Source organism: Heteronotia binoei, chromosome 2 (assembly GCF_032191835.1).
Source record: "Heteronotia binoei isolate CCM8104 ecotype False Entrance Well chromosome 2, APGP_CSIRO_Hbin_v1, whole genome shotgun sequence".
Taxonomy (NCBI): Eukaryota; Metazoa; Chordata; class Lepidosauria; order Squamata; family Gekkonidae; genus Heteronotia; species Heteronotia binoei.
The window spans coordinates 21,616,122-21,642,337 of NC_083224.1; the positions used below are offsets into that span (position 1 = coordinate 21,616,122).

At 48.6% G+C, this 26,216-nt stretch overlaps 1 protein-coding gene across 1 annotated transcript in view; it reads right to left on the reverse strand.

Moving 5' to 3' along the window:
* Positions 1 to 26,216, reverse strand: part of CHRNA4 (cholinergic receptor nicotinic alpha 4 subunit) — a 119,476-nt gene that overhangs the window by 57,690 nt on the left and 35,570 nt on the right. The window contains exon 4 of the mRNA XM_060230664.1: positions 25,271 to 25,380. Within this exon, the coding sequence (XP_060086647.1) occupies positions 25,271 to 25,380 (110 nt within the window). The remainder of the gene's footprint in view (positions 1 to 25,270; positions 25,381 to 26,216) is intronic.

Below are 26,216 nucleotides of genomic sequence, written 5' to 3' on the forward strand. Positions count from 1 at the left end.
TAAAAAAAAAATTATGTAAAGAATCTATATAATTGAATCAATATTGGTTCCAGGTCTGATGAAGACTGGAAAGAAACAAGTACTTAATCGATCGGCTTGTCACCACACTACTTTGGGACTGGAATGTACATGTTTTGGACATTTCGACTGGTTTTTATATTTCTTTGTAAACTGGTCACTAACTTGCATTTTTTGTTGTGTTATCCATCATAGTGACCTCACTCGGATTGTATTCTTTCCTGCAGGGGAGGCAGCCAGAGAAGGAAGCTGTGCCACCTCTTTCCTCTGGGCGGGGGAAAGAGCCAGCGCAGGGGCTCGTCCTCACTCCTGGGCTGTCTTCCCTGCAGGGGAAGCAGCCTGGAAGCGAGGCCGAACTGCCTCTTTCCTCCACCTGAGTTTCAGGCGGGGGGGAAAGAGACAGAGCTGCGCTGGCTGGCATGTGGGGAGGGGGCGCCTTGCGGAGCCCTGTAGGCCATGCAGTGCCCTAGGCAGCCGCTGGCATGGCCTACTCCCACGTGCCGGGTCTGCATGGAGAGCATCTTCCAAAGCAGCCATTTTCTCCAGGGGAAACCCAATGCTCCTACTGCCCTTACGTGGCTGAAAGCCACTAAATTACGTTCAGTCCAGTATTAAAAATATGTGGTCCAACGGAGAACCGATCCGTTTTGCAAGCCGTTTCGGATCTCAGATCCTTCATCTAGGGACCGTTCTTATGAGTATTGTACAGTTTTCCAGGTCCAGTAGTGCCAAATGAATTCCTAGCTTTCTCTAATTAGCAAGCATAATAGCGGGAATGCCACAGTAAGTATGTTCCTGCATTGCTGAGAGAGCTCTCCCAGCAATGAGAGCTCTCCCAGCTCTCCCAGAAGCTGCCCTTTCAAGGAGAACTCTGTGAGAGCTATGGTGACCCAAGGCCATTCCAGCAGCTGCAAGTGGAGGAGTGGGGAATCAAACCCCGTTCTCCCAGATAAGAGTATGCACACTTAGCCACTACACCAAGAGCAGGAAGAGGAGAGAGACTGGATTTATACCCTGCCCTTCACTACCCAAAGGAGTCTCAGAGCAGTTTACAATCTACTTTCCCTTCCCCTCCTCACAACAGACGTGAGGTAGGTGGAGCTGAGAGAGCTCTGTGAACTGCCCTTGAGAGGAACAGCTCTGCGAGAACTTGTGACTGACTCATGGTCACATCAGCAGGTGGAGGAGAAGTGAGGCACCTAACTGGCTCTCTTGCAATTCGGTTGTAATCCCAGGAAATCTCCAGTAACCTCCTAGAAATTGGCAGCCCTATTAGTACCAGCTGTTCTTTTCTGAAGAAGATGAAGGAGGGGGAAGAAGAAGGAGGTGGGAGGAGGAGGGGGAAGGAGAAGGAGGAGAAGGGGAAGGAGATGATGATGATACTGGATTTATATCCCTCCCCTTTACTCTGAATCTCAGAGTCTCAGAATGGCTCACAATCTCCTTTACCATCCCCACCACAACAAACACCCTATGAGGTGGGTGGGGCTGAGAGAGCTCTCACAGAAGCTGCCCTTTCAAGGACAACTACTGTGAAAGCTATGGCTGTCCCAAGGCCATTCCAGCAGCTGCAAGTGGAGGAGTGGGGAATCAAACCGGGTTCTCCCAGATAAGAGTCTGCACACACTCACTTCACCACCATACCAAACTGAAGACAAACCCACTTGCAAAATGAAATGGCTTTGCATTTGATTTCTTTAGCTGAAACTTAACTTTGCCGTTTGGGACTGCGAAAAGAGCAGGGAAGTCCGTTTGTGCGTGTCCTGCTGAAATGAACAAGGACTGAAGACCCGCACAGAGGCACGGGAGTCTTTCATTAAAACTGCTTTGCTAAAGTTTCTTCCTCATCGTACACAAATCTAAAGAAAACTGGGTTACTCAAACACCACTCTTCCACCTCCCAGCCCCTGGCTAAACATTAAAGAGACACAACTGCTTGCGTTCCGATTGCAATATCCTCCAATTAAAGAAACTCTTTGTTCAGCAAATATTGGGTACAGAGGAAATTAGAGATACAAATTAATGGCTTTAGCGGCGGAAACTCTCCCAACTTAATGCCGAGGAGCAGATCTGAGTCCATTCTCAGGGGGCTGAGGCAGCTGGAAGGCTGCGAAAACAACCCCAGGACTGAGAATCGGCTCTGCGAAAAGCGAGAACTCACCAGCGACTCCGGAGGGGCTCCGTTTTCCTTTTTCAGAGGCTCTTTCACGACCCATCAGGCAAGCAGGGCCGGCCTCTCCATAAACCCTGGGGTGCCAACATCCCAACTCTGAAAACGCAGTGGAGAGGGAGAGAGCCATCGCTGCCTACACAGTGCTGTATCCACTTTTGCAGTTCATGGTTACAGCTGAAGTGGGGATGCTCTTTCCAGTTAGGGGCTGGCATCCAAGAACCTGATTGCATTTAGTCCAGATTTACAGAGTGGAACACATTGGAGAGATAGTTAAACGGCTGGAGTTAATAAAGAAAGAGAAGAAGCAGGCCTCAGATCCAGCAGGAGTGCAGCTCCTGAACCTTTCTGAGGGTTCCCCCTCCTCCTCCCCACCAACATTGTCCATTGAATAGCAGGTGCAGCTGCATAAAAATCCGTGGATTAGGGGAGCGGGCAGCCAGCCAGCCACCGGAGGCTTTGCCTCATTCCCAACAGCCTTCATAAACCGCTGGAGAATCCCTCACCACCCTTTCTCCATTTCTTATGTGATTTTGGGCAGCAGGTGGCTTGCTGGCCTTTTGACTGGGTGGCGGGGGGGGGGGGGCAGCCCATGAGAGTACTGCAGTCCAAGCTCTGCTCACAACCTGAGTTTGATCCGGGTGGAAGCTGGATTCAGGTAGCCGGCTCCAGGTTGACTCAGCTTTCCTCCGAGGTTGGTAAAATGAGTACTCGGCTTGCTCGGGGGTAAAGTGTAGATGACTGGGGAAGGCAATGGCAAGCCACCCCATAAACAGTCTACCATGAAAACGTGATGCAACATTACCCCAGAGTCAGAAACGACTGGTGCTTGCACAGGGGACTGCCTTTACCTTTTATCTCTAAGCTACGTCACCTTGAATCAGATCTTAAAGCTTTCGGTTATCGCCGGCTTGGTGTAAAGAAAGTAAAGGGTCGCGTTGAGCCTCTTTGGTGCAACCCCGACTCTTGCCTAGACTTCTCCAGAACTAGAAGAAACTCTTTGCGAAGGTGTCTAAGCCCCCAAACAAAGCCTGCCGAAGAAACCCGACCGCCTATTAACTCCCCCTTAGGATATTAATTTGCCTTTCGATTCCTTATGAATGTTGACAAGTATATATACTCTCCGGAACGAGCTTAGCCACAGTTACTGATTTAATTCGGTCCTCCAGAGAGCTCCAGTAGGAGCGTTTGACAATAATGAGCCCTGATGAGGAGATAACTTAACAGCCACAGGGATGCGTCCCTTGAAGATGCAAATCTCGGCTTCGTTTCCACTTGTCCTGATTGCCCCCCCCCCCACACACCCTCCTGGAGGGAAACAAGAATGTCTTTGGGTAGAAACTTCAACCTGGAAGACTGCTGTTTCCCCAGCCTAGAAATGACCAAAGACACCCACCTACAGCCTTGCACTATTCTTTTGAACTCAGAAGAAAGAGGAGGAGGAGATACTGGATTTATATCCCGCCCTATATTCTGAAGCCCAGAATCTAAGAGCGGTTATAATCTCCTTAACCTCCCCCCCCACCACAACAGAAACCCTGTGAGGTGGGTGGGGCTGAGAGGGCTGTCACAGCAGCTGCCCTTTCAAGGACAACTCCTGTGAGAGCTATGGCTGACCCAGGGCCATACCAGCAGCTGCAAGTGAAGGAGTGGGGAATCAAACCTGGTTCTCCCAGATAAGAGTCCGCGCACTTAACCACTACACCAGGAAACAGCATTAAGGGAAGGCCTTAGTCTCTCTGTCCTGTTGTAGGCCCTCCAGAGGAACTAGCTGGCCACTGTGTGAGATAAGATGCTGGACTAGATGGACCACTGTTCTGATCCACCAGAGCTCTTTTGATGTTCTTCGGAAGGCCTTGGCCTCTCTGCCCTGTTATTGACCCTCCAGAGGAACTGGCTGTCCACTGTGTGAGACAGGATGCTGGACTAGATGGACCACTGGTCTGATCCAGCAGGATTCTTTTGATGTTCTTATGAAGGCCTCAGCCTCTTTGCCCTCTTGTTGGCCCTCCAGAGGAACTGCTAAGCCATTGTGTGAGACAGGATGCTGGACTAGTTGGACAAATGGCCTGATCCAGTGGGAATCTTTTGATGTTCTGACCCATCCCAAGTAGGAAGGTAAAGGAAGACAACTCTGATTAGGGGGGGAAAGTGGCTTGTGTGAAAGGGGTTGAGTCCCCACACTTCCACTACTGTAACCAAATCTGGAGAGCCCTCCCTCCCCCCAAATGTTGTTCTTAAAAATCAACACAGCTGAAGATTGTCCACAAGTGCACCATATCACATTTGGTGTGACCCTTGTCATTCTAGTTTGCCTCATCCTGAACACACACAAAACTGCCTTATACTGAACCAGATCCTTGGTCCATCAAAATCAGTATTGCCTACTCAGACTGGCAGCAGCTCTCCAAGGTCTCGGGTACAGGCTTTCACATCACCTACTGTCTAGTCCTTTTAACCGGAGATGCCAGAGACTGAACCTGTGACCTTCTGCATGTCAAGTAGATACTCATAGATTAGCCAGTTTGGTGTAGTGGTTAAGTGTGTAGACTGTTATCTGGAGGGACCGGGTTTGCTTCCTCATTTCTTCATATGCACCTGCTGATGTGACCTTGAGTCAGTCACAAGTTCTCACAGAAATTCCTCTCAACAGCAATTTCTGTCAGAGTTCTCTCAGCCCCAACTGCCTCACAGGTTGTCTGTTGTGGGAAGGAAAAGGGAATGGAGATTGTAAGCCGCTTTGAGACTCCTTTGGGCAGTGAAGGGCAGGGTATAAATCTACTCTCCTCCTCCTCCTCTTCTTCTTCACCAGTGAGCTATGAGCCCTCCCTTCATACCCTGAAGCTTGCGAGCAGGAAACCCAGACAACGCCATGTAGAAAGCAACCCCTTAAAACCAGACAGAAGTAAAAATGCCCGAAGCAAAGTTCTCCCTGCCTTTCCATCATAGGCATGGCCAGTAAAAGATACTCTGGAACATCAAGGTTTGACAGTGCTTCTTCTGAACACCTTCCAGCAAAGCATCGCTAGAGGCAAAGCAGAGATGACCCCTTCCAAGCACTCAAAAGAGAAAGATGTTGTCTCTACCAAAATGTCCGCCAGCTTTATCAGGACTCCGCAGAGCATCATTGCAGGAGAACCATCCAGCTGAGAGCCAGGATAGGCTTCGACTGGGCCCAAATTAGAACCCTGTGTGATCCCAAATCCTGATCCACTTACTCCCCCAGCCGGAACCTCCTCACAGATTTGCGGCAAGGATAAAACTGAGGAGACAATGACATATGCTGTCTGGCACTTTAGAAAGGAAAGGAAAGGTCCCCTGTGCAAGCACCAGTCGTTTCCGACTCTGAGGTGACATTGCTTTCACAGCGTAGGGAGCAATAAAAAAAAGTAGCCGGCTTAGGTCCTCTGAAGCAGTGGTCACCAACCTTTTTGGCACCAAGAACTGGTTTTGTGGAAGACAATTTTTCCACAGACCAGGGGGGTATGGTTTCGGGATGATACAATTGTGCCCTTTATTTCTATTAGTTTGGTGTGGTGACTAAGTGTGCAGACTCTTACCTGGGAGAACCGGGTATGATTCCCCACTCCTCCACTTGCAGCTGCTGGAATCGCCTTGGGTCAGCCATAGCTCTGGCAGAGCTGTCCTTGAAAGGGTAGCTTCTGTCAGAGCTCTCTCAGCCCCACCTACCTCACAGGGCGTCTGTTGTGGGGAGGGGGAAGGGAAAGGAGATTGTGAGCCGCTCTGAGACTCTGAGATTCAGAGTGGAGGGTGGGATATAAATCCAATGTTGTCTTCTTCTTCTGACTACATAGTAATATATAATGAAATAATTATACAACTCATGGCCCGGTTGCTAACAGGCCACAGACCGGTATCGGTTCTCAGCCCAGAGGTTGGGACCCCTGCTCTGAAGCATTTCCACAGATGGAAGGATTTCTCCCCATAAAAGAAGACTTCTGTACCTCCCGCTTCCATTGCAACCCAAAATGCCCCCATCCACCCTGACTAGGATTGCCAAGTCCAATTCAAGAAATATCTGAGGACTTTGGGGGTGGAGCCAGGAGACACTGGGGGTGGAGCTAGGAGTAAGGGTGTGACAAGCATAATTAAACTCCAAAGGGAGTTCTGGCCATCACATTTAAAGGGACCGCACACCTTTTTAAATGCCTTCCTTCCATAGGAAATAATGAAGGATAGGGGCACCTTCACAGAATTGCACCCCCTGGTCCAACCTTTTTGAAACTTTGGAGGTATTTTGGGGAGAGGTACTGGATGCTATACTGAAAGTGGGTGTCTCTATCTAAAAAAAACAGCCCCCCCCCAGAGCCCCAGATACCCGCAGATCAATTTGTCATTATTTCCTATGGGAATAAGTCTCCATAGGGAATAATAGAGTTCCCAGCAGACATTTCCCTCCCCTCCTCCCGCTTTCTGATGACCCTGAAGTGGGGGGAGGGCTTCCAAACTGGGGAATCCCCTGCCCCCACCTGGGGAGGCAGCCCTATCCCTGACTTTTGGGTGGGGGTGGGGGTAGAGTTGCTCGCTCAAGGCTGGGAAACTCTTGGAGATTTGGGAGAGAAGCCTGGGAGGACAGGGACCTCAGGCGGTTGCAATGCCAGAGAGTCCACCCTCCAAAGCATCCATCTTCTCCAGGGGAACTGATCACTGGAGATGAGCTGTAATTCCAGGGACTCTCCAGGTCCCACCTGGATTCTGGCATTCCTACCAGGGGATCCTCCAGATTGGAGGCCCTCGCCCAGCTTCAGGGTTAACAGAAAGTAGGGGGGGAGGGGAAATGTCTGCTGGGCACTCTATTATTCCCTATGGAGACCGATTCCCATAAGGCAGGGGTGGCAAACTGGAGAGCCAGTTTGGTGTAGTGGTTAAGTGTGCAGACTCTTATCTGGGAGAACCGGGTTTGATTCCCCACTCCTCCACTTGCACCTGCTAGCATGGCCTTGGTCAGCCATAGCTCTGGCAGAGGTTGTCCTTGAAAGGGCAGCTGCTGTGAGAGCCCTCTCCAGCCCCACCCACCTCACAGGGTGTCTGTTGTGGGGGAGGAAGGTAAAGGAGATTGTGAGCCGCTCTGAGACTCTTTGGAGTGGAGGGCGGGATATAAATCCAATATCTTCTTCTTCTTCTAGCTCTCCAGATGTTTTTTGCCTACAACTCCCATCAGCCCCAGCCAGCATGGCCAATGGCTGGGGCTGATGGGAGTCGTAGGCAAAAAACATCTGGAGAGCTACCGTTGGCCACCCCTGCCATAAGGTATAATGGAATTGATCAGTGAGTATCAGGGGCTGGGGGGTGTTGTTTTTTGAGGTAGAGGCACCAAATTTTCAGCATAGCATCCGGTGCCTCTCCTCAAAACACCCCCTGAATTTCAGAAAGATTGGACCAGGGGGTTTGATTCTATGAGCCCCCAAAGAAGGTGCCCCCATCCTTCATTATTCCCTTCAAAGTTCAGTCCTGCTTGTCACACCCTTGCTCCCAGCTCCACTGCCAAAGTCCCCAGATATTTCTTGAGTTGGACTTGGCAACCCTAACCTGGAAATGCTGGAAGTGGACCTGTTTTCCAGAAGCAGCTTTGGGGGTGCGGGGATGGGTTGTTATTTTGATCCTCTAAAGGAGGAACTAGGCAAGAATGGTGCATTTCAGGAGTGGATATTTTTCCTTTGCAAACGCACAGATGGGTCCTTATCTATTTCTTCATTATTTCTCTACTGAAATAGTCACATTCCAGCTTTCCCACCCATCTGTGCTATGATGCCTATCCAGGCTGTCTGGAACTGGTTAGGCGTCTCTTTCAATACCAGGGGAGACACATATTTCCGTTGCCAACCATTTCCTGAGCAAATCTGCTCACATCTGGATTGGGACCACTGGGAGGTGTGTTGCTAACCCGCAGCGTGACCTCCTCCTGCTCTTTTTCATCAGCTTTTGCTCCAACTGTCTCTTTTGGATTTCAAGGAGGGAAAACATGTTTTTGGACACGTTTTGCTTGCTGCCGTACAAAAGCACGGTTTCAAACATGTTTGCTCAATGTCAATATGGCCGAGGACCTGCCTACCTTAGGGACCGTCTCTCCCCATATATTCCCCAGAGGGTACTTAGATCTGGATCGCACAATCTATTAGTAATCCCCGGGCCAAGGGAGGCAAAACTGAAGGCTACCAGAGAAAGAAGAAGACATTGGATTTATATTCCGCCCTCCACTCAAGAGTCTCAGAGCGACTCACAATCTCCTTTACCTTCCTCCCCCACAACGGACACCCTGTGAGGTGGGTGGGGCTGGAGAGGGCTCTCACAGCAGCTGCCCTTTCAAGGACAACCTCTGCCAGAGCTATGGCTGACCAAGGCCATGCTAGCAGGTGCAAGTGGAGGAGTGGGGAATCAAACCTGGTTCTCCCAGTTAAGAGTCCGCACCCTTAACCACTACACCAAACTGGCTCTCTTCTCTATTGCGGCCCCCCACTGGTGGAACCAACTCCCAGACGATGTTAGAGCCTTGCGGGACCTTGCCCAGTTCTGCAAGGCTTGCAAAACAACGTCATTTCGAACGGCCTTCAACCAAAATGTGTAGATGCCCAACACCTTTGAAGAATGGCACGATGTTCGCACCAAACTGTTGTTTTAAAGCTGCACTAATAATTGGAAATTGTAACCTGTCTTAACTTTTAACGGACTTGATTGTGATTGTTTTTTATTGTTTTATTGCTGATATTATGATGCTGTCAGCCGCCCGGAGCCTGCTTCGGCGGGGAGGGCGGGATATAAATGTGAAAAATAAATAAATAAAATAAAATCCAAGATGGGTGAAAGATAAATGGAGTTATTAGATCAGGGGTGTTGAACTCATTTGTTATGTGGACCAGATCTGACATAAATGTGACCTTGTTGGGCCGGGCCATGTGTGTTATAAAATGTAATACCAGGTTGCAGAGATATACATTTATAAAGGACACAGACGGACACAATTAAAGATTTTTTTTAAAAAAACTTAAAATAAAATATGCTTAAAAGATTAGCACTCTTGCAATATTTTGTTTATTATCAGTTTCTGGTAACCGACACCTCTTGCTCTGAACTATTGCATCAAAATCAGGAGACAATGTCTGTGCTGTAGCAATCTTGGGTATGCTGTTCAGGTGTTGTCCAGGTGTGTGTGAGCTGAAAACCTATTTTTGATTTATTGGCATCCATTCCAGAAATCTCACGGAAAACATGAAATGTCTGGGCACTGCACACTTTTGTACATAAGTTGCTTCATGTGCTGGTCAGCCAATGGAGAAAACAGAGGCTTTGCTCTGTAGCTCCTGTGCGATTGAGCAAGCCTGGCAAAGGAAGCTGTGATGCAGAAGGAAGCAAGAGAGAGGGAAGGAAGCAGATGACGGTGAGTTGCTCAGAGGCTTGATAGGAGCCCTCCAGGGGGGCTAATCTGGCCCTCAGGGCTGCATGTTTGACATCCCCGTGTTAGATAAATTTGGCAGTATTCTTATGTATTTTTCTTATGTATTTGCCACACACACAGCCCTGTTGGCCCTGATTAATGACATCAATGGACACATTTGAGAAGGACAGGATTTAAAACTGACCATCATGGGTATCTTACATTGAAAGAAATCCATCAGGCCTGACTCCTCTTTAGACTAAAAATCCGTGACATTGAAAGGAATTGTATGGTACGAGTGAAGTTTGTAAAAACAAAGATTCCCTTCACTTTGGCTACAATCCAGGGGACAAATCATATAATATTAAAGCACTGGTGTTGCATTTAGTATAAGAGACTCATGCGCTCATAGATTATTAATTGCATAGCCTTGCCGAGTCCGTAAGAAATCTTTTTACCTTGAGACTGCCAACTTTCCAAAATGAAACCTGCACAATCTGTTCTCAATCTAGGTTGCTTTAAATAAACTCCATTTTTTCACTTAAATCAAAATCCATTTTGGGGGGGAAAAAAGACCGGTTCTACCTATCTGGCATATTTTTAAAATCCTATTGTCCCTCCAGTAATCTCAGGGATCCATACATGTTTCTCCCTTTCAGTTTGGTGTAGTGGTTAACTGTGTGGACTCTTATCTGGGAGAACCAGGTTTGATTCCCCACTCCTCCACTTGAAGCTGTTGAAATGGCCTTGGGTCAGCCATAGCTCTCACAGGAGTTGTCCTTGAAAGGCAGCTTCTGGGAGAGCTCTCTCAGCCCCACCCACCTCACAGGGTGTCTGTTGTGAGGGGGGAAGGTAAAAGGAGATTGTGAGCTGCTCTGAGACTCTGAGATTCAGAGCGGAGGGTGGGATATAAATCCAATATCTTCTTCTTTATCATCATCTTCATCATCATCTTCTTCTTCCCCAATTTATCTTCCTGACAAGCCAATGAGCTAGGTTAGATGGCTAAGGAGAGACATGATCGAGGTTTTTCATGCATGAGATGGAGAAAGCAGATGGAGTTTTCTCTCCCTCTTCCATAATATTAGAATTTGGGGGCGCAGGTCTGGGACCAACAAAAGGGAATACTTCTTTCATCGATGAGTAATTCAATTATCAAATCCACTGCCAGTGGACGGAGTGATGGACATGAAGTTAGTTTAGAAAAGAGACCATTAAAGGGGACATTATAGAGAGGTTTATAAAATTATGCATGGGGTGGAGAGAGCTAACAAAGCATTTTTTTCCCCCTTCTCCTGAGATATTAGAACTCGGGGAACTGAATGAAACTGATGGGAAGTAGATTCAGGATGAACAAAAGGAAATACTAGTTTACACAGACTGTGATTAAAATGTGGAATTTTTTGCCCGATGCTGGAGCATTGCCACAGGAATCAGCCACTTTAAAAGGGGATTAAATAGATCCACGGAGGATGTCAATGGCTACTAGCCATGGTGGCTGAGGAGAACATCCACATTCAGGGACACAAATCCTCTGAATCCCAGAGCCAGGAGGCAACATCAGGGTAAGGCCTCGGCCTCTCTGCCCTGTTGTTGGCCCTCCAGAGGAACTGGTTGGCCACTGTGTGGGACAAGATGATGAACTAGAGGGACTACTGGTCTGATCCAGCAAGGCTCTTCTGATGTTCTTATGAAGGCCTCGGCCTCTCTGCCCTGTTGTTGGCCCTCCAGAGGAACTGGGTGGCCACTGTGTGAGACAGGATGCTGGACTAGATGGACCACTGGTCTGTTCCAGCAGGGCTCTTCTGATGTTCTTATGAAGGCCTCGGCCTCTCTGCCCTGTTGTTGGCCCTCCAGAGGAACTGGTTGGCCACTGTGTGAGGCAGGATGCTGGACTAGATGGACCACTGGTCTGATCCAGCAGGGCTCTTCTGATGTTCTTATGAAGGCCTCGGCCTCTCTGCCCTGTTGTTGGCCCTCCAGAGGAACTGGGTGGCCACTGTGTGAGACAGGATGCTGGACTAGATGGACCACTGGTCTGATCCAGCAGGGCTCTTCTGATGTTCTTATGAAGGCCTCGGCCTCTCTGCCCTGTTGTTGGCCCTCCAGAGGAACTGGGTGGCCACTGTGTGAGGCAGGATGCTGGACTAGATGGACCACTGGTCTGTTCCAGCAGGGCTCTTCTGATGTTCTTATGAAGGCCTCGGCCTCTCTGCCCTGTTGTTGGCCCTCCAGAGGAACTGGGTGGCCACTGTGTGAGACAGGATGCTGGACTAGATGGACCACTGGTCTGATCCAGCAGGGCTCTTCTGATGTTCTTATGAAGGCCTCGGCCTCTCTGCCTTGTTGTTGGCCCTCCAGAGGAACCGGTTGGCCACTGTGTGGGACAAGATGCTGAACTAAAGGGATTGCTGGTCTGATCCAGCAGGGCTATTCTGATGTTCTTGTGAGGACCGTGGCCTCTCTGCCCTGTTGTTGGCCCTCCATAGGAACTAGGTGGGCACTGTGTAAGACAGGATGCTGGAATGGACAGACCACAGGTTTGATCCAGCAGGGCTCTTCTAATATTCTTATGAAGGCTTCAGTCTCTGTTCCCTGTTGTTGGCCCTCCAGAGGAACTGGTTGGCCACTGTGTGAGATAGGATGCTGGACTAGATAGACCACAGGTCTGATCGAGTAGGGTCCTTCTGATGTTCTTATGAAGGCTTCGGTCTCTGTTCCCTGTTGTTGGTCCTCCAGAGGAACTGGTTGGCCACTGTGTGAGACAGGATGCTGGACTAGAGGGACTATTGCTTTGATCCAGCAGATCTTTTCTGGTGTTCTTACGAAGGCTTCAGTCTCTATGCCCTGGTGTTGGCCTTCCATAGGAACTGGTTGGCCGCTATGTGGAACAGGATGCTGGACTGGATGGACCACTGGTCTGATCCAGTAGGGCACTTCTTGTAGTCTTATGAAGTCCTTGGCCTCTCTACCCTGTTGTTGGCCCTCCAGAGGAACTGAGTGGCCACTGTGTGAGACAGGATACTGGACTAGGTGGACCACAGGTCTGCTCCAGCAGGGCTCTTCTGATGTTCTTATGAGCATAGATAGCTTTAAAGGGGATTTAGATTCATGAAGGAGAAGTCTATCAATGGCTACTAGCCATGTTGACCAAATAGTTCCTCCAGCAGCAGTAGGGTTACAAGGTTTGTCCCCTGGCCACCAGCAGGGGATGGCAGGAGGCACCAAACCTCTGAATACCAGTGCTGGGAGGCAGCAGCACTGGAGATCTTCAGACTATATACTCTGTTTGTTTGGCTGTCTGTGGCAAGCGATTGGCTGCTGATGGCAACCGAGATGATGAAGGCATTGGAGCACCTTCCCTATGAAGTAAACCTGAAGACTCCAGGACTTTCCAGTTTAGAAAAGAAATAACTTAGGGGGGACATGATAGAGGTTTATATAATTATGCATGGAATGGAGAGAGTTGACAAAGACACCCTGTGTGAGACAGGATGTTGGACTAGATGGACCACTGGTCTGATCCAGAAGACTCAAACTGGAGATCCAGTTTGGTGTAGCAGTTAAGAGTGCTGACTCTAATCTGGGAGAACTGAGTTTGATTCCCCACTCCTCCACATGTACCCACTGAGTGACCTTGGGGCAAGCTGCAGTTATCTCAGAGCTGTTCTCTCAAGAGTAGTTCTCTCAAATCTCGCAGCCCATCTACCTCACAGGGTGTCTGTTGCGGGAGAGGAAGAGAAAGGATATTGTAAGCTTCTCTAAGATTTGAAGTGAAGGGCCAGGTATAAATCCAATCTCTTCTCTTTTCTCTTCCACTTAGGTTAGGCTGAGACAGTATGTCTGTTTTGAGGTCAGCTTTTTGTTGTTGTTGTTCAGTCGCACAGTTGAGTCCGACTCTTTGAGACCCCATGGACCAAGTCAGGCCAGGCCCTCCTGTCTTCCACCATCCTCTGAAGTCTGCTCAAATTCGTGTTAGTCATATCGGTAACGCTGTCCAGCCATCTCATCTTTTGCTGCCCCCTTCTTCTTTTGCCTTCTGTCTTTTCCAGCATCAGGGTCTTCTCCAGTGAGTGCTCCCTTCTCATTTGGTGGCCAAAGTATTTGAGCTTCAGCTTCAGCATCTGACCTTCCAGGGAACAGTCTGGGTTGATTTCACTTAGGACTGACTGACTGGATCTTCTAGCAGTCCAAGGGACTCTCAGGATTCTTCTCCAGCACCACAGCTCAAAAGCATCTATTCTTCTGCACTCGACCTTCCTTATGGTCCAGCTCTCACAGCCATACATTACTACTGGGAATACCATCGCTTTGACTATATGGACTTTTGTTAGCAGGGTGATGTATGGGTTACCAGCATCCAGGTAATAGCTGGAGGGAGATCTCCCACTGTGACAACTCATCTCTAGACAATAAAGATCAGTTCCTCTGTAGAAAATGGCTGCTTTGGAAAGTGAACTCTATGGCACTAGACCCTTTTGAGGTCCCTTTCCTCCCCAGCCCTGCCCGCCTCAGACTCCACTCCTCAAATCTCCCGAGTTGCCAACCCTATTCATTGCAAAGGGAGAATGGTGAGCCATGCCTTAGCGATGGTGATCCATGCCACGGTCACCTCAGGAATAGACTACTGTAATGCCCGCTACATGGGACTGCCCTTGAATTAGATCTGGAAGCTGCAGCTGGTGCAGAATGCTGTGGCCAGATTGTTAATGAGGATCCCATGATCGGAGCACATTCAACCTTGTCTAAAAGGACTGCATTGGCTGCCTGTGGCATTCTGAATCCACTTCAGAGTAGAATCATAGAGTTGGGAGGGACCTCCAGGGTCATCTAGTCCAACCCCCTGCACAATGCAGGATGGGTGCTGATCTAGCAGGCTCAAACTGGAGAGCCAGTTTGGTGTAGCAGGAAAGGTGCTGGTGTTGACCTTTAAAGCCCTATACGGCCTGGGACCTGTCTATCTGTGGGACTGCCTTTCCCCACATGTTCCCCAGAAAGTACTGTGCTTGGGGACACAGAATCTCCTTTCAATCCCCGGGCCAAGGGAGGCCAGGCTGAGTTCCACCAGGGCCAGGGCCTTCTCTGTGGCAGCACCGATATTATAGAACACCCTTCCAAAGACCCTTAAGGCCTTGAGGGATCTTTCCCAATTCCACAAGCGGGATCTTTCCCAATTTTCCTGTGAAACTGAATTGTTCCGGCTGGCATACAACATCTAAAATGGGAGAGGGCTGCCAACCCACCTGGATCTGACTACTGTTTACCAGAGTCTAAAACATCACCTCTAACGTAATGTTTTTACAGCTATTGTAAAAAACTGAAAGGAATTTTTAGAAAATTGTCTGTGTTATTGTCTGAGCCAGTTTGGTGTGGTGGTTAAGTGTGTGGACTGTTATCTGGGAGAACCGGAGTTGCCAATCCTATTGCCAACCCTATTCATTTCAAAGGGAGAATGGTGAGCCCACTCCTCCACTTGCAGCTGCTGGAATGGCCTTGGGTCAGCCATAGCTCTGGCAGAGGTTATCCTTGAAAGGGCAGCTGCTGTGATAGCCCTCTCAGCCCCACCCACCTCACAGGATGTCTATTGTGGGGGAAGAAGATATAGGAGATTGTAAACCGCTCTGAGTCTCTGATTCAGAGAAAAGGGTGGGGTATAAATCCGCAATTCTTCTTCTGACATATAGCGCCATGATTCCTTTATGTTTTAAGGTTTTAACTGATGTACTTGTTTTTGACGCCATTTTGGATTGTGAGCCGCCCTGAGTCCACTTGCAGAAAGGGCAGGCTATAAATTTGGCATAAATAAATAAATACATAAATAAATACATTTGAACCCAGTTCTCCCAAATCTGCAGCACACAGGCTTTGCAAAATTACAGTCTGGAAGCAGATATTCACTGCCTCATGTTTATGCATTGCCACGCCGGACAGTGATGATCCATAAATATTAAAAATAAACATTTTTAAAAAAAAACCCGAACCCACATGCAGTACTTTTAGTTTGTAAAGTACTTTTCACGGCTCATCTCCTACAGCAAATGCAATCATGCGGCTACGTGGTTCTGATCTTCTGCAGCTTCCGCCGCATCTGTAAGCTCCACCACAACTCACTCCCCCAGATTTGCCCAGCGCTGCAGGAGGGTCGCAATATAGCCGGAGGTTGCAGGCAGATGCCAGTTCAAACTGTTCTCACTGCAGTTAACAGAACGTGTTTGCCGCTGTAGGGCTGGCAATCTTTTTCCCCCGTTTTTTTTTTAAAGATTAATCTTCATAAGAGAGTCAGTGTGGTGTAGTTGTTAAGAATTTTAATTTAACAGTGGTGGACTCTAAGCTGGAGAACTGCGTTTGATTCCCCACTCCACAGGAAGCCAGCTGGGTGACCTTGGGTCAGTCACAGGGCTTTTTTGTAGCAAGGCCTCTTTTGCATATTAGATCACACACCCCTGATGTAGCCCATCCTCCTGGAGCTTACAGGGCTCTTAGTTCAGGGCCTACCGTAAGCTCCAGGAGGACAGGCTACATCAGGGGCTTGTGGCTTAATGTGCAAACAATTTCCTGCAACAACAACAAAAAAGACCCCCCACACACACACACGATAATATAGGATATATACTTGATAGTTATGTTCCTTGCTATACAGCATAGAACAGCTTTCAAGGGGGATGAATTGCTTTGAGAAAACGGCGCCTGATCCAGATTGGACTGCTTCACACATCTCAACCAATAAGCTTTATCTTGAGTATCACAGTAAAAAAAAATTGCAGTAAAAAGGCTTAACAATCAGAAGGGGGGGACATGATTAAAGAAGAAGAAGAATTGCAGATTTATACCCCGCCCTTCTCTCTGAATCAGAAACTCAGAGCGACTTACAATCTCCTATATCTTCTCCCCCCACAACAGACACCCTGTGAGGTGGGTGGGGCTGAGAGGGCTCTCACAGCAGCTGCCCTTTCAAGGACAACTCCTGCGATAGCTATGGCTGACCCAAGGCCATTCCAGCAGGTAGAAGTGGAAGAGTGGGGAATCAAACCCGGTTCTCCCAGATAAGAGTCCTCACACTTAACCACTACACCAAACATTACATAACTTTCACACACTCTCCCCCTCCCTCCCTTTTCCTTTTCCTTTCCCCTCTTTCTTTTCCTTTTTCCGCCGTTTCTTTCTTCCCCAGTACATGTGGCAGAAACTCTGACACTTGCACAGTAATTTCAGCGCATTTTTCTGCTCGCAAAAATTCAATGCCTCTATTAGTTGCAGCCTTGGAAGACTGGAAGAGACGACTGATCTAGTGTAAACGTAACTGAGCAAACAATGGGCAGTATAAGAGGAAATGCTGTACAGCAGCGGCTCCTAACCTTTTTGGAACCACGGACCGGGTTTGATTCCCCACTCCTCCACTTGCACCTGCTAGCATGGCCTTGGGTCAGCCATTGCTCTGGCAGCGGTTGTCCTTGAAAGGGCAGCTGCTGTGAGAGCCCTCTCCAGCCCCACCCACCTCACAGGCTGTCTGTTGTGGGGGAGGAAGGGAAAGGAGATTGTGAGCCACTCTGAGACTCTTCGGAGTGGAGGGCGGGATATAAATCCAATATCTTCTTCTTCTTCTTAGTGGAAGACTGGTGTGTGTGGGGGGTGCTGGGGTTTTTGCCATCTCAGACTGCCTCCCACCCCATCCCTGTCCCCCATGGGGGTCTTGAAGTGAGGGGGAGGCAATGGTTGCTGCTGCACTGCCACTTCCACCAGCCAGGGACCCGGGCAAATGAAAGAGGTGGTGCTTTGGAGCGAAGCCACGCTGCCTCTTTTCCCTGCATTGTGCAGGGGGTTGGACTAGATCAGTGGTCCCCAACCTTTTTGGCCCTGGGGACTGGCCCCAGGGTCAGCAGGGTGGGGCACCCAATTTGGCCTTCCCTCGCTCCCCCATGGCTTTTCCTCCTCCCTCCTTTGCTCCCCGTGCAGCCTCGCAGCCCCCCTGCGCAGCCTCGCAGCCTCCTCCTCCCGTTTTTCTCCCCCATTTCCTCCTCCTTCACCCCCCTGTGCAGCCTCACAGCTTCCTCCACCCATTTTTCTCCCCCCCCGTTTCCTCCTCCTACACCCCTCCGCACAGCCTCACCGCCGCCTCCTCCCCCAGTTTCCTTCCCCCATTTCCTCCTCCCTACTCACCGCCCCTGTGCAGCCTCACTGCTTCCTCCCCCCTCATTTTCCTCCCACATTTTGTCCTCCCTCCTTTGCTGCCACCCCCCGCACAGCGTTGCTACCGCCTCCTCCCCCCGTTTTCACCATTTTAAGGCCTGAGAAGGGGCTGTTAAGCACCTAACAGGCTGACCTCCCCCCTGGTCAGCTGATGGGTGGGAAAACCGCGGCCACAGCAGCAAGCATCTTGCCTCCTTCCCTTCCCGGTCTTAAAATGGTGGAAACGGGGGGAAAGAGGAGGCGCCCGGGGGGGGCAGCGGTGAGGCTGCGTGGGGGAGGGGAGGCGGCAAGGCTGCACGGCCCATTTCAAACAGGCTGTGGCCCGGTACCGGTTCCCGGCCCGGGGGTTGGGACTCCTGGATTAGATGACCCTGGAGGTCCCTTCCAACTCTATGATTCTATGGGTCCCGGGTGGGCAGAAGGGGCATTGGCACTGCTCTGCCTAGCTACAACGCTGCCTCATCTGCCTCCCCCAGACAGGCGAAAGGGGAGGTACAGCACCTCTGTCTCACTCCACGGCCTGTTTGCTAACAGGCCACGGACCGGTACCGGTCCACAGCCCGGGGGTTGGGGACCTCTGCTGTACAGAGTCATGTTCTCTGCAGTGACACCTGCCGATTCTTGTCTCATAAAGGATACCCTTATATCTACCTGTAACCATGGCCGAGGGAAATCTATCGAATCTAGCTAGCATAAATGCTCTACACCAAGAGGACATTACTAAGTTTGAAAAGTACTGAGCAATAGAATCTTGTGGAGAGGAGAGGCCCAAGAAACCGGGGGGGGACAAGTCCTCCCTACTCCCGCGGTTAGCCTAGTTATACAACAGGAGACAACGGGATAGAACCCTTTGGTAATTCCAGGCTTGCTCAGCAGCATCCTCTCTCAAGCCTAGCCCCAGCAGGTAGCTAGAGCATCTCAAGAGCCCAGGCAACTGAACAGGCAATCGAAGGGATGCTGCTTGTCCTTTATGTCTTCTCTCTGTTTGTCATAAAGGACTTCTGCCAAGGACGAGTGACTTCATTACGGAGGAAAAGAGGAAGCAGAAAAGATGGGGGGGCAACCCTGTAACAAAGCAGCCCAGAAAGGGACACAACCCAACTGAAAGCTGGGACCAGTCCATAACAGGCCCCTGCATGGAGATTTGTTTTAAATCGCTCCAGGGGCGATGCTTAGCATTTGGCACAAAGTCTCTGGGCAGCCGTTCAGCAGACAGATTGGACGATGGTTAGCTGTGAAATCATAAACAGAGAGCGGGAGAGAATGGAGAAACAGGAAGAGAATGAGCCACCCCAAATGACTGTCTTTGTGGAGCAATTTAAAGAGTCCTCTGTGGGAGAGCTGTAAGATGTAAAGAACAGAAAGGTGCATGATGGCCCATCTAGTCCAGCATCTTGCTTCCCAAAGGGAAGCGGTAGATTTTGCTGTGAGCACACTCAGTGTTCACATTGTGTCCAAAGGCAGGGATCAGATGCGAGCCAATCACCCCATCTGCTCAGGTTGCGCCAAGCGGCTGCGAACACCTGCCGACCCGATTTGCATTGGGTTTCCCAACACTATGCGTGCACAACAATGCTGATGATTCATACTGATCGGCAGCCATCCACCTAATGAAGGACTACTTGGAGGAACGCAGAAGAGCAGGACCGCATTGAAATATATCACTGACTGATTACCAGTTTATGGGGCTTGTGAGTGGTAATTATCTGTTTAAACAATCGTGTGCTGAGTAGTGCAATAACACGGAAAACATGGAAAAGTAGTAGAACTTGATTGGGCTGTGCGAGAACATGCAGGTACAAAATGACAGTTGTGCTATACCACTTGGTTAGTAAGGAATCCGGTGAAACAACATGCTGAGCATCCATGAACTGTTTGAAGGATTATTCAATAGATTATTGAAAAATCAAGTCTCTGTTTGCAACTGGTGAATAGGACATGAGCTGAACTGGTAGTTCTCGGGTGTCAAATGTGCAGCCCAAGGGCCAGATCAGACCCCCAGAGGGCTCCTATCAGGCCCACAAGCAACTCACTGTTTTCAACTTCCTTCTCTCTCTCTTTCTTCCTTTTGCATCACATCTTGCTTTGCCGGGCTTGCTCAATCTCACACAAGCTACAGAGCAAAGCCTCTATTTTCTCCGTTGGCTGACCAGCACATAAAACAATTTATGTACAAAAACTCGCAATGCCCAGCCATTTCATGCTTTCCCCTGGGTCCTAGACTTAAAGCATTGACCATGAGATTTCTGTAATGAATGTCAATAAATCAAAAGCAGGCTTGCAACTTACAGACACACACCTGAACAACACCTGAACAGCCTACTCAAGATTGCTACAGCTCAGACATAGTCTCCAGATTCTGATGCAATAATTCAAAGCAAGAGGTGTCAGTTATCAGAAACTGTTAAATAAACAAAATATTGCAAGGGTGTTAATCTTTTGAGCATATATTATTGTAATTCTTTTTTAAAAATCTTTAATTGTGTTTGTCTGTGTCCTTTATAAAGTGTATATCTCTGCTACCTGGCATTACATTTTATGACACACGTGGCCTGGCCCAACAAAGTCTCATTTATGTCAGATCCGGCCCTCATAACAAATGAGTTCAAGACCCCTGCTCTCATATCCAGCAGTGCCCAATCAGATGGCACCAGCAAGCCTGCAAACCGAATCTGTTGGTGATAGTCCTCACCTGCTGCCCTGTTCTCAAAATCTAACAACCAGGCCTCGGATTCAGTGGGACCTCACAGGAGCATAGCTCCTGAACCTTTCTGAGAGTTCCACCACCTTCCCACCTTGTCCACTGAATAGCAGGTACAGCTGCATAACAATCCCTGGATAAGCTCCACCATCTATTTTTCTACAAACGACCCCTGCTAGCAACTGAAAGTATTCTCTGTCTTGGAACCTAAAGGTCCTATTTGGTTCTCATGACTAAATGTCAGCAATAGATCTATCCTCCATAAGCATGTTCAACGGCCTTTTAAATTCATCTAACTTGGTGATCATCCTCATATGAAGAAGAAGAAGAAGAAGAAGAAGAAGAAGAAGAAGAAGAAGAAGATTATGATGATATTGGATTTATATCCCGCCCTCCACTCCGAAGAGTCTCAGAGCGGCTCACAATCTCCTTTACCTTCCTCCCCCACAACAGACACCCTGTGAGGTGGGTGGGGCTGGAGAGGGCTCTCACAGCAGCTGCCCTTTCAAGGACAACTTCTGCCAGAGCTATGGCTGACCCAAGGCCATTCCAGCAGATGCAAGTGGAGGAGTGGGGAATCAAACCCGGTTCTCCTAGATAAGAGTCCGCACACTTAACCACTACACCAAACTGGCTCTCCATATCTTGTGGTAGGGAGTTCCACAAGCAAACAGCCACAAAGTACTGCATTTTTTGTCCTCTTGGAATCTACCAACTGTCATAAAGTGACTCTGGCTCAAATTCTAGTATTACGGGAGATGGAGAAATATTTTCCTCTATCCACATTTTCCATCCCATTCATAATCTGTAAACCTTTATCATTTCACCCTTCAATTACCTCTTTTCTAAATAGGGAGGGGGAGGGGACCCTCCCTGGTGATTTAACCTTTCCAGACAAGCATTCCAAACCCACAGTCATTTTGGTTGCCCTTTCCTGAACATTCCCCAGGTTGTAATATGTTGTCAAAGGCTTTCACAGCTGGAGTCCATGCGTTGTTGTAGACTCAGCCCTACCCCACCTGCCTGAGTAGATATAAATTACCTGCCTACCAACTTCTTCTCAATTTGACCCGGAGAGAACCCCAGTTTTCTGGGTTACACCTCTGAGGATGCCAGTCACAGTTGCTGGCGAAACGTCAGGTCTCACAATGCCAAGACCATGGCCACACAGCCACAGAGATGCAGCAACCAGAACTATACACAGGATTCCAAACCCAGCATTCATCCTTGAACACACGAGGCTGCCTTCTACTAAATCAGACCCTTGGTCCATCACGGTCGGTATTGCCTACTCAAGCTGGCAGCCACTCTCCAGAGTCTTCAGCAGAGGTCATCCATGTACTGCCTGATCCTTTTTAACTGGAGATGCTGGGGATGGAACCTGGGACCTTCTGCATGCCAGGTGGAGGATCTATCACTGAGCCACAGCCCATCTCCATGGCTCTCCAAGGTCTCAGACAGAGGTCTTTCACATCAACTACTGCCTGGTCCTTTTAACTGGAGATGCTGGGGATGGAACCTGGGACCTTCTGCATGCCAGGCAGAGGTTCTATCACTGAACCACAGCTCTCTTGTCCATTTCAAATGTCCAGTGTTAGTGGGATGACATTACAGTGACCTACATTTTCCAAGAGCAACTCTAGCATTTTGACCCTCAGGGCTCAGCTACACATAAGATAAGACAGGTGTTCATCAGGAACTTTCAATATTAAAAAATGCAATTAAGCCCCAAGCCACCAGGGTTTTTTTGCGGCAGGAACTCTTTTGCATTTTAGGCTACACCCCCCTGATGCTATAAAAATATAATGTACAAAAATTATATTCAACAAATACGGGCACAATCCTTATTATACAAATTCTATATGTAATAAAGTCCTTCCAGCCAAGCAGTCTCTTAACTCAAGCAGTCTTGTAATATTGCCCACTGTTGTCTTCAGATGAATATATTCTTAAAAATGTAACCTCAAAAAAAAGTTATAATTCCCCACTACACGGTTTCCGGATTTTAAAGCGTGTTTTAGTCCATGGTCCTTCCTCAGGTAAGGTATATTTCCTTCCAGACAAATTCTACTTCATATACTCATTCAAAACACTTTCAAAAACAAGTTTGTGTATAGCTTCATTTCAGGGTCCCAATTAACAATGTAACAATGTATCTAAGTGGAAGATAATTTGAAAGTAACAAAAGAGGGATAAGACCCGAATTCTGAACAATATAACACAGCTTAACAGCTTTACATGATTCAGAATTCGGGTCTTATCCCTCTTTTGTTACTTTCGAATTATCTTCCACTTAGAAGTGAAGCAAGGGAAAAACTGGCACAAAAGCGCTCTCAGAAAACCCAGGAAAACAGCTACGGAAAGTGAACTGAGTGCTGAAGAGAGGAAAAACAATGCAGAATGAAAAAGAAAACCCGACGGACGTGCATGGTGAAAGTGAGGCAAAACACCTGACAGAGAGAAATGGCCTCTGCTCATGACAGTTCAGTGGCTTAGATGTTTTTAAAATGGGACTGGCCAGATGCATGAAAGATAGGACTACCGGCAGTTGTTGGACATGGCATTTAAATTCAACTCCCTTGTACAAAGACAAAATACTTCTGATTACAGATGCTGGGAACAAAAGGAGAGGGACTCCAGCCATGCTGTGCTTGGGAGGTTTCCAGAGAGCTCTGACTGCCAGGTATCACATACTAAACTCCATGGAACTGCTCCTGTAATCTCACCAGGCGGCGTTTAACCTTCTTAGAAGAGCATCTACTCTCTAGTCCTAAAGGGAGAATCATAAAACTGTCTTTTGATCCAGTATGGACAGAGCACCAGACTAAGATCTCATAGAATCAGGGCCTTTTTAATAGCAGGAACTCCTTTGCATATTAGGCTACACCTCCCCTGATGTAGCCAATCCTCCAAGAGCTTACAGTAGGCCCTATAAGAAGAGCTCTGTAAACTCTTGGAGGATTGGCTACATCAGGGGAGGTGTAGCCTAACATGCAAAGGAGTTCCTGTTACAAGCCCCGCATAGAATCATAGAGTTGGAAGGGACCTCCAGGATCATCTAGTCCAACCCCCTACACAAGGCAGGAAATTCACAAATACCTCCAGGCCTGGCCCTGCCACTAGGCAAACTAGGAAATCGCCTAGGGTGCCAGCCTTCTGGGGTGAAAAGTTGGGCACCCCATGTGACTTGGTGACATTATCAGTGCGGGGTGTGTGTGTGCCAGAAGTTAGTCTTGCCTGGGGTGCCAGACAGTCCTGAATACCTCCCCCTAAATCCACAGGATCTGTATTGCCGTCAGATGGCCATCTAGCCTCTGTTTAAAAACCTCCAAGGAAGGAGAGCCCACCACCTCCCGAGGAAGCCTGTTCCACTGAGGAAACTCACAAATACCTCCCCATAAATTCACAGGATCCTCATTGCTGTCAGATGGCCATCTAGCCTCTGTTTAAAAACCTCCAAGGAAGGAGAGCCCACCACCTCCCGAGGAAGCCTGTTCCACTGAGGAAACTCACAAATACCTCCCCCTAAATTCACAGGATCCTCATTGCTGTCAGATGGCCATCTAGCCTCTGTTTAAAAACCTCCAAGGAAGGAGAGCCCACCACCTCCCGAGGAAGCCTGTTCCACTGAGGAAACTCACAAATCCCTCCCCCTAAATTCACAGGATCTTCATTGCTGTCAGATGGCCATCTAGCCTCAGTTTAAAAACCTCCAAGGAAGGCAAGCCCACCACCTCCCAAGGAGGAAGCCTGTTCCACTGAGGAACTGATCTAACAGTAAGGAAGTTCTTCCTCATGTTGAGCCGAAAACTCTTTTGATTTAATTTCAACCCCTTGGTTCTGGTTCTACCTTCTGGGGCAACAGAAAACAATTCTGCACCATCTTCAATATAACAGCCCTTGAAGTACTTGAAGACGGTGATCAGATCACCTCTCAGCCACCTCCTCTCCAGGTTAATTTACTTGATTTGAATTCACTTGATCTGAATCCAGGAGCACGTTTGAGGCCAACCAGATTTTCAGGGTATGATCTCTTGACAGTGTCTGGCGAAGGGAGCTTCGACCTTTGAAAAGCTCATACCCTGGTGGGGTTGTTGGTCTCTAAGGTTCTGCTAGACCCAAACCTAGTTCTACTGAACATCAACACAACTGCCCTAAGCTTGCTGGGTGACCTAGACACTGTCACTGCCTCTCTTTCAGCCTAACCTACCTTACAGGGCTGTTGTGAGAAGAAAAGGGGAGATGTGGAAACTGCAGCTTGGAGCCCCGTTTGGCTCTTTCACACATATTGTATGGCTCCTGGAGGTCGAGGAGGAACTGTGCAAGCTTACTCTCAAGTAAGCATGTTTAGCATTGGGACCTAAAGCACTGGCGGCAAAGCAGAGCAAGTGCAGACTAGTGGTTGGAGCAGGGGTGGAATTCTAACAGGAGCTCCTTTGCATATTAGGCCACACACCCCTGATGTTGCCAATCCTCCAGGAGCTTACAAAAAAGAGCCCTGTAAGCTCTTGGAGGATTGGCTACATCAGGGGGTGTGGCCTAATATGCAAAGGAGCTGCTGCTAGAATTCCACCCCTGGGTTGGAGCATCAGGGTTGAAAATCCATGGTTCAGATCTCCACTCAGCCACAAAGTTAGTTGGAGTAACACAGAACTAGTTGTTGTGAGAAGACAGCGGAGAAAAGGGGAACCACATTTGCCCCCCCTCCCCCCATGTCTGCAGTGGAAGGGTGAGATTTAAAAAGTAACAGATGAAGGGGAAACCAGTACCACAAAGCAAATACTCTCAGAACGCCACTTACTTGTTGTAGAGAACAATGTCCGGCCTCCATATGAGCTCCGAAGGAATTCGTATCGATGTAACATTTTCATATTCCTCAGGATCCCAGCGTAGTTTATAATCATGCCATTCCTAAAAAAAAGAACAATGGATTATTTGGTCTGGAGTTAAAATTGAACCTTATCCTGACCTTTACAAAATGGATTAAATTAGTGTTGCCAGGGGGGGATTCTGGGAGGGCTGGGGACATTGTGTGATATCTCCAACATGAAGACATCACCCAGAAGTGATGTCATTGCATTGGGGACATCGCACAGGGGCCCTCTGGTATATGCACCAAACTCTATGATTTTTCACCCTCAAAACCATACCGTTTGCCCAAATACCAGAGCATCCCCACATGATGTCCCCAGTGTGATGATGTCACCTGGAAGTGACATCATCATGGCAGGGACATTACACAGCAACATCCCTGTTTAGGGATGCAGTTTCCCTTGCCTGCCAGCTGACTATTGGCGAATCAAAACCCCCCAAAATGGGAGAATCCTCACTGGGACTTGGGTGCTGGCAATCTGAATTAAATTGTAGTGATTTGCTACATCAGAGCTTCAAAATAACACCCATGGGCACCATGGTGCCAATTGACAACTTATCTTGTGCCCACCAAATGTTTTTAGAGAATGGGTGAGGCCAGGTGGGGCATTTGCCCATTAGGCCTTCTGACTGGCCAATTGTTTCAGTGGCACCATAGTGTTGGTTTTATTCCCCCCTACTCTTCAGTTATACAGTATTTTTAATTACCCCTCTTCTCTCCTTCACTTAGGCCTCTGTGTGGCTGGCTCTACCTCCTGCAGCAGCCAGGTTGTGGTTGGCTCCACCTCCTGTGGCAGCCATTTTGTGGTTGGCTCTGCCTCCTGTGGCAGCCATTTTGTGGTTGGCTCCACCTCCTGTGACAGGCATTTTGTGGT